Here is a 9,587-nt window from a genome sequence, read left to right as displayed (position 1 = left end):
TGAGATGATTTTAATTGAGTATTGGTAACTTTTTTTGTAATTTTTGATTGAAATTTAAAATTTTAGGAATGTATCTTGAGGTAAATTTGTTTCAAAAATCGGGCACTACAAATCAGTATATAAAACCACCTGAAAAAAATTTGCTAAAAATTGCGCTCTTATGGCCAAGTTGGTAAGGCACCTCACTAGTAATGAGGAGATCGTAGGTTCGAATCCTGCTGAGAGCATAAGAAGATCTTTCTTCGATTTTTTTGTTTATACTTTCCATACTAGTTTTTTTTTTTGCAACAATTACCAAAGACAATCCAGATTCAACTTATCGCCATCAATTTACTTCAAATAAGGTTTGATCTCATTATTCAATAAATCATAACGTGTTTTTAATTTACAATTTACATGGATTTCCAATCAAATCAATATCCAGCATGGTGTGAAGATAATGGAGCAACAATTTCAATGGAACATATATTAACAATTTTTACAAGATTATCTACACGATTTGGATTTCAAGATGATAACGTTAAAAATGTATTTGATTTATTTATGACTCAATTAGATTCAAGATCAAGTAGAATGACATGTAAAGAAGCTTTAAATTCATTACATTTAAATTATATAAGTGGTATAAATTCAAATTTTAAAAAATGGTATTTTGCAGCACAATATATTTATGATGAAATTGAAGATTGGACACCAAAATCAAAGGCTAAGATCAAGAAAACAAGTGTTAATATGGAAATTTGGAATTCAAAATTTAATAATATAAATGATGAAGAAATTATTAAACAAATCGCTTTATATTTATTAATTTGGGGTGAAGCAAATAATATAAGATTTATGCCTGAAGTTTTATGTTTTATTTATCAATGTGCATTAGATTATAATGGCCCCGATTTTAATAAATTTTATTATTTAGATAAAATTATAACTCCCATATATAAATTTTTAAGAGATCAACAATATTGTTTAATTGAAAGTAAATGGTGTAGAAAAGAAATTGATCATTCACAAACTATTGGATATGATGATATAAATCAACATTTTTGGAGTCCTAAGAGATTATATAAATTAAAATTATTTGATGGTTCCAAATTATATCTGATAAATAAATATCAAAGATTTAATGAAATTCAATCTATAGATTGGAAAAAATCAATGTCAAAAACTTATAGAGAAAGAAGAACTTGGATTCATGTATTTAATAATTTTAGTAGAATTTGGATAATTCATGTTTCTGTTTTTTGGTATTTTATGTCTTTCAATTCACCATCATTATATACACCAAATTTTAAACCAGATTCAGAAACTTTTTTACATATTAGATTATCAATAGTTTCAGCTGGTGGTGTTTTAGCTGCATTAATATCATTTTTTGCAGCCATTTCTGAATTTTTATTTTTAAAAACAAATAATATCAAAAATTTAATAATTTTTTTGATATTAATTATAATCAATTCAGGACCAATCGTTTATGTTTTGGTGTTTGAACCATGGGATAGATATTCATATGAAGGAGAAATCATATCTGGATTAATGTTAAGTTTATCAATATTAACATTTTTTTATTTATCCACAATACCTCCTGGTAGCTTTAATCTGATTTTTACAAATTCATTTCCAAATTTAAAATTGAGACAAAGATTATTTTCAATTGCACTTTGGATTGGTGTTTTCATTGCAAAATTTTCAGAAAGTTATTTTTTTTTAATTTTATCATTAAAAGATCCAATTCAAATTTTATCAACTTTAGAATTAAATTGTAATGGAAGTCATTTCTTGTGTCAATTTCAACCAAAGTTCACTTTAATATTATTTTATTTTAATGATTTAATATTGTTTTTTTTAGATACTTATTTATGGTATGTCATATGTAATGTATTATTTTCAGTTGGTTTATCATTTTCATTAGGAGTTTCAATTTTTACACCTTGGAGAAATATTTTTTCAAAATTACCTGATAGAATTTTAACCAAGATATATTATGGTGATACTCAAAATTTAATATTGGTTATATCCCAAATATGGAATAGTATTATAATATCTATGTTCAGAGAACATGTTTTATCAGTTGAACAAGTTAGTAAATTAATATATCAAAAGGAAACTGATGAAGATATTATAAATCCTCCATTATTTTTTGTAAGTGAAGATGATAATACATTTAAATTTCATTCCATAATTAAAATTGAAGAAGAATGGGAAAGAAGAATTACATTTTTTGCTCAATCTTTATCAAGTCCATTACCAGAGCCATTTCCAGTAGTTTCAATTCCAACTTTTACTGTATTAATTCCACATTATTCAGAACAAATATTAATTGGATTAAAAGATTTAATTAAAGAACAAAATTATTCAAAATTAAGTTTATTAGATTATTTAAAACAATTACATCCAAATGAATGGAAATCTTTTGTTCAAGATAGTAAAATGATTTATAATTTAGATAAATTAGAAGAAGAAATGAATGAAGATTTACCTTATTATTGTATTGGATTTAAAGATTCATCACCTGATAATATCTTAAGAACAAGGATTTGGGCAGCATTAAGATGTCAAACTTTATATCGTACAGTTTCTGGTTTCATGAATTATGAAACTGCTTTAAAAATTTTATATAGAAGTGAAAATATTGGATTAGATATAGGAAATGATTTATTTATTGAAGAAGAATTACAAGAATTTGTAAATAGAAAATTTTCTTTATTAATTGCAATGCAAAATTTTCAAAATTTTAATGAAAATTTCAAAGAAGATTCAGAATCATTATTTAGAAATTATCCAAATTTAAAAGTTGCAATATTAGAAGAAGAAAATGGTTTATATTTTTCTACTTTATTAGATGTTTCTCAAAGAGATGGTAAGGGAAATTATGATAAAAAATATAAAATTAGATTATCAGGAAATCCAATATTAGGAGATGGAAAATCAGATAATCAAAATAATGCAATAATATATTATAGAGGTGAATATATTCAAGTTATTGATTCAAATCAAGATAATTATATTGAAGAATGTCTTAAAATTAAATCTTTATTAAGTGAATTTGAAGAAATTGAAATTATTGATGACCAGCAAATTTCACCAGTTGCAATTGTTGGAACAAGAGAATTTATTTTTTCACAAAATATTGGTATATTAGGAGATATAGCAGCAGGAAAAGAACAAACTTTTGGTACTTTATTTGCAAGAACAATGGGAGAAATTGGTTCAAAATTACATTATGGTCATCCTGATTTTTTAAATGGTATATTTATGATTACAAGAGGTGGAATTTCAAAAGCTCAAAGAGGTTTACATTTAAATGAAGACATATATGCTGGTATTACTGCTACTTGTAGAGGTGGTAGAATAAAACATTTTGATTATTATCAATGTGGTAAAGGTCGTGATTTGGGGTTTCAATCAATTGTAAATTTTACAAAAAAAATTGGAAGTGGTATGGGTGAACAATTAATTTCAAGAGAATATTTTTATTTAGGTACAAAATTACCAATTGATAAATTTTTATCATTTTATTATGCTCATCCTGGTTTTCATATTAATAATTTATCTATAATGTTATCAGTTAAAATTTTCATGTTTTTAGTTATTAATTTAGGTTCATTAAATTTTGGAACAATTGAATGTGATGATACAAATCAACCAGGTTGTCATAATTTAAAACCTGTATTAAATTGGATTGATAGATTTGTTTTATCTGTTTTTGTTTGCTTTTTTATATCATTTTTACCATTAATTATTCAAGAACTTATTGAAAAGGGTTTTGTAAGATCAATTTTTAGAATAGTTTTACATATAATTTCATTATCACCATTTTTTGAAGTATTTATATGTCAAGTTTATTCAAGAGCATTAAGAGATAATTTTGTATTTGGAGAAGCTCAATATATTGCTACAGGTAGAGGATTTGCTATATCAAGAATTTCATTTGCAAATTTATATTCAAGATATGCTAACCTATCAATTTATTATGGTGCAGAAATTTTTTTAGTAATTTTATTTGGAATTTTAACAGTTAAAAGATCAGCATTACTTTGGTTTGTTATAACTATTTTATCATTATGTTTAGCTCCATTTTTTTTCAATCCTCATCAATTTAATTTTATTGATTTTTTTGTTGATTATAGAGATTTTATAAGATGGTTATCAAGAGGTAATACAAAATATAAAGAATCTTCATGGATTCAATTTTGTAAATCTAGTAGATCAAGATTAACTGGAGAAAAATGTGAAGGTTTTTTACTGGGAAGAAATACAACTACTTTTAATTTATTATTTGGTGAAGTTATTATACCATTAATTACATTCATATTATATTTGATTCCTTTTTTATTTTTACATTCAGATACAAACTTATTTGAATTACTGTTTAAAAATCCATTATTGAAATTAGCTATTGGAATATTTGCACCATATGTTATAAATTTAGTAATGTTAATCATAATTTGGTCATTATCATTAACCATGGCTCCTATATTTGGTTTATGCATAAAAAAAACACCTGCTTTTTTTGCAGGAATGGCTCATTTTTTTGCAATTATATTTCATATTTTGATTATTGAAATTATTTTCTTTTTAGAAAATTTTAGTTTTATACATTTAGTTGGTGCATTGCTAGTTATTTTTAGTTTTCATAGAGTATTTTCAAATTTCATATTAATAACTTGTGTATCAAGAGAACGTCAAGAAGAAGTAAATAAAGCTTGGTGGTCAGGTAAATGGTATAAAAGTGGATTAGGTATAAGAGTTGTTACTCAAAATATAAGAGAATTAATTATAAAAATTTTAGAATTAAATAAATTTACATTTGATTTTATTTTAAATCATATGTTGTTATTTTTTATGTTTCCAATTTTATTTATACCATTTATTGATTCATTACATACAAGTATGTTATTTTGGTTGAAACCAAGTAGAAAATTTAATTTCAAAATTCTAAACAAAAAGCAAAGAAAAAGAAGAAATAAACAAGTTGTTAGATATTTCTTGCTTTTTGTATTACTACTTTCATTATTCCTTTGTTTAATCATCCTTCCACCATTATTTAAAGATCAAATAATCTTGGGTGTTTCAAAGTTATTGAATTTTCAAATCTCGTGAATTGGTAGCAACGAGTATTTGATTTAGAAACTTCTGTTTATTTAGATTTAGATTAGATCAGAACAAATACACAAATAAAGAGTAACAACAAACCTCATACGCAAACAGAATCTCCATGATATAGTACTACCAAAGTAATGACAAAACAAGACTTACTCCAAAAATTCACAGAAGATGACCTATTTGGAGATATTGAATGTTTAGACTATAATACTTTAAAGTTGAATAACCTAAAGCTAAATAATTCCCCACTGTTTCAATTATCTACACAATCTCCAAAATCAAGTGGTAAAAGAATAACAAGAGATGGATTAAGTGAATATAGTGAAAATGATACTGATTTAACTTCAGAAAATTCTGATGAATTTGAAGGTTGGGATGAATGTTTTAATAAAAATCAAAGTATATATCAACAATTAAATCAAAGATTAATTGCTAGAAAAGTAGCTCAACAAAAACATGCTGAAAATGAACTAAGGCAACAACAACAACAACATCACCAAAATTATTTACAAAATAAACGAGATCCGAATCAAACACTAAGGATACAAAAATTAACAAATGAAAATTTAACTTTATTAGATCAATTAGAAAATGAACAAACTATAGAAATATCAAGAGATGATAATGAACTATTTGAAGATGGATTTGAAGAACAAAGTATTCAAAAAATAAGTAAATTAAAAACGGAACAATCAATGCCAACATTAAGACAAAATAATCATACCTTAAAAAATTTCAATTCATTTAATTTTAATAATAAGATTAAAAAGAAATTAGATCGAATACCTTCATTTTATAATCCACCAATTCCAAAAGATCAAGTTCTTCAGAAGTTCAAAGAATTCAAAACTGTACATCATCATCATCCAAATAAAAAATTAAATAATTATAGAACTGAAAAAATTATAAATTCAAATTCAATGAAATTTAATAAAAATTTAAATAAATGGGAAGGAAATGAAGAAGAATTAATTAAATTTGATAAAAAACCATCTCTAATAACAAAGAAGGAGATAAATAATATTCCAAGAAAAAAACAAGGTAATATGTTTTATGATGAAGAAAATTTAAAATGGATTAATTTAGATGAAGAAGATGAAATATTAGATATTCCTGATTTAATTGAACAAACAAATTTACAATTACAATCTCCTATAAGAGGGTTAAGTCAATATACTCAAAGAACAGCATCTACTGTTAATTTTCCACAACCATCAAATAATAATAAAAAATCATCAACAATAAATATTAATAATGATTATAAATTAAATCAAAAATTAATTGAAAAATTTGTTAAAGAAGAACAAAAAATTGATAGAAAAATAAGTCATTGGTTTATTGATTCAAATGAAATTAGAAAAGATTATTATTGGGAAATAAGGAAAATGGTAATGGAGGAATGATTGATATGTATTATTAATGATAAATAAACGATACCCACTAGAAATGTTACTCTATCGACTATATCAGCAAACAATACTTTGTTAGAATATACCAATAAAAAATTACAATTTATTCACTCTTTACACGTTTTATATCTATTTTATTTTATAATAATACTATAAATATTTTTAAAAAATTTAAATCATTATAAATCCAAATCCAATAACCATTGATAATCCAATAGCTCCAAATTTAGTTAAAGTTGAGAAATCAATAACTGATGAAGCATCATTAGATTTACCACCTGATGATGAACCACTTGATGATGATGATGAACCAGAACTTGATGAACCAGATCCAGAACTTGATGAACCTGAACTTGAAGATCCTGAACCATTTTGTTTACCACCACCATTTGTATCAGTAGCTTGAGAAGTATCAGTTCTAACTGAACCAGAAACAGTACCTAAACCTGAAGAACCAGCTGATGATAAATAAGCAGAACATGAAGAAGCAGTTGAAGCACTTTTTAATGAAGCTGATCCACTAAATTTACAAGCTGAACTATTTTCATTTTGATCTTTATAATAAAGATCCAAAACAAATGATAATTTTTCTTTTGCAGAACAAGGAGAATAAGCACCATATTTACCGGTTGTACCATTTGAATTTATACCTGAACAATCAATTTTTGAACAAACATAAGCATACATATCAGCATAATCTTCTGAATCAACACTATCAGCAACAACACATTTTAATGATTCATTCATACAATCACAAACTTGTTTATCAGGAGTTGGTGGTAAATCAGTTGAAGCATTCCAAACATCAGTAGCAGTTGGACATGAAGTAACACCAGATTCAGTAGCACTTACTGCAGAAGCTTGAGCAGATGATGGACTTATTTTTTGAATTTCAGATTTATAATTATTATAATCTCCCAAAGTTGAAACATCACCATTTGAATCAATTGAAACTAATCCATAATCATTTTCTTCTTGGAAATACATATAAACAATTCCACCAGACCAAACATTAGTCATTTGATTACCAAATAATGTACCAACTTCTTGAAATTTTCTTGGTGATACTTCATTACAACCATATTCTGAAAAGAAAATTGGAATACCTAAATCTTTATAATCATTTGTTGCAGTTTGATAACCTGATGATTGATAAGTTGATGAACCACACCATTCATACATATTAATACCAAAGAAATCAGCTCTTTCATCTTCATCACCACAAGCAAAATAATCAGCTAATGCAACTCTAATTGTAGAATCATCATTTGATGAATAACCAACTGGAATTTGTCTATAACCTTTTGCTTTAATATAAGCTTTTGTATCTCTTATAGCTGCTTTAACATAAGCAGAAGCATCAGTATTTGTGTCATCATTTGTAACTTCATTACCAGCAAAAAATCCCAAAATATTAGTATAATTATGAAATAAATCAACAACAGAAGTATATCTTTGAAATAAATCTAAAGTCCATTCAGGTTCTTTTCTATTTATTGATTCATCAGGTTGTGATAAATCAGCAATAACATAAATTCCTGCATCCATTAAAGCTTCCATACATTCAGTATGATCTTCATTAACATCTAAAGCATAAACTCTTATAACATTAGTATCAACAGCTGATAAATAAGGAATATCTCTTTTACAAGTTTTTGGATTCGCTAAAGGATCAACAAAAGAATCTGAAGAATTTAAATTATTTTGTTGATATGCAATTCCCTTCATAAAAAATTGTGAACCATTATTTGAATAAAAAAATTTATTACCAACAATTTCAATTTTTGGTAAATCATCTGCTGATATAGTTTGAATTAAATTTGAAACAACTAAAAAAGTTGTTGAAATTATTGATTTAAATAACATATTGAATATTTATTTGTGTATTTATGTGATTTTTAGTTTGTCTTGGTACCTTAAATTAAGAAATAATTAAAGTATTCGTAATGTAAGTTAATGTATAAGTGAATGAATTAAATTTGATGTTCCTTACTAATTTTTCTTGATAATAATATTCTTGATTTTGAAACGATTGAAGTAATATTTTTTTCTTATAAAATTCTGACTTTGATGATGGTTGATCAAATTATAATAATATAGCCAAGAATTGATAAGATTTTCTTCTATTCGAAACGTCTATTCTTCTTTAAGATAAGCGAAAGTTAAGTTTAAAAAAATCTTGATTCTTTTGAATTTATTCTTTCAATTGAAAAAATGATAAAAGAAGTGAAAGAGTAAAAGGAAAGGAAGAAGAAGAAAAAGAAGAGAGATTTGAAATTTTTAAATAACCAATTTGATTATAGACATAAATTTTAAAATTGTCGATTAAATCAAATTTAAAATTTTTCAATCAAATCAAAAATCAAAAAAGGAGGAAACTCAAAAGCAAAAACACAAAAAAAGTAAACAACAATAAAACAAATTAGTTAAGAGATATTACACAATACACCATAAGTTGATTTAATTAATTAATAACTCAAGATACAGCTTCATAGATTTGTGTTTCGTTAAAAATAGAAACAAAAGTGGCGGAGAACCAAAAAAAAGATAATTTTAGGGAAAAATTAGCACGATTCGACTTATTTTCACACGATCAAGTTTGTATGAACGTCTCGTGCTCTCACCACGAGCGGGTACTATTTAATTTTAAGGATATCTCGGGATAATAGTTCTTTATGCAAGTTGAATTTGATCTGAAACATATCAAGCAATTCTTCGAGAAAAAATAAAATATTATTATTTACTCGAACTTCTGATTATTTACACGTTAAACTAAGAGCTTATCGTTGGTTATTGGGTTCTGCTGTAATGGAATGATACTAACCATTTTGTCCATGGCTTGTTGACATGAACCAATTCTCTTTCATTCTTTACTGGTTTCCATCAAAGTTGGCTTAATCGGTTATTTTTTTTCAGTTTTAATTCAATTATCTTAATTAGGTTAAATTAAAAATAAATTATTGTATGAGTTATTTTATTATATACAGTACTTGACTAGTAGAATTTTAACTAGGCTGTGCAATGTCACATTGGCCTTATTGTCACTTAATAATCTTGTATTAGAATTCAAGACAT

At 25.1% G+C, this 9,587-nt stretch overlaps 2 protein-coding genes across 2 annotated transcripts; one reads left to right on the top strand and one right to left on the bottom strand. All coding sequences in view use genetic code 12, as the record gives it.

Moving 5' to 3' along the window:
• Positions 1 to 396: 396 nt before the first annotated feature.
• On the top strand, positions 397 to 6,506 carry BFA1 (Bfa1p; the record flags this gene model as incomplete). The annotated part of the gene is made up of 3 exons (XM_051759407.1): positions 397 to 4,480; positions 4,580 to 4,888; positions 5,290 to 6,506. 3 exons carry the CDS (start codon positions 397 to 399, stop codon positions 6,504 to 6,506), a joined length of 5,610 nt encoding a protein of 1,869 aa, XP_051616392.1.
• A 177-nt stretch (positions 6,507 to 6,683) lies between these two features.
• On the bottom strand, positions 6,684 to 8,378 carry PHR2 (1,3-beta-glucanosyltransferase; the record flags this gene model as incomplete). Its single annotated transcript, XM_051759395.1, has 1 exon — positions 6,684 to 8,378. The coding sequence occupies one exon, from the start codon at positions 8,376 to 8,378 to the stop codon at positions 6,684 to 6,686; it is 1,695 nt and encodes a 564-aa protein (XP_051616391.1).
• Between the last annotated feature and the right edge of the window lie 1,209 nt (positions 8,379 to 9,587).

The sequence above is a fragment of the Candida pseudojiufengensis genome (assembly GCF_024610245.1).
Source record: "Candida pseudojiufengensis strain CBS 10847 chromosome Unknown scaffold3, whole genome shotgun sequence".
Taxonomy (NCBI): domain Eukaryota; kingdom Fungi; phylum Ascomycota; class Pichiomycetes; order Serinales; family Debaryomycetaceae; genus Lodderomyces; species Lodderomyces pseudojiufengensis.
Note: the sequence above shows the minus strand (reverse complement) of the source record. Positions and strands in the feature narration are given on the sequence as shown.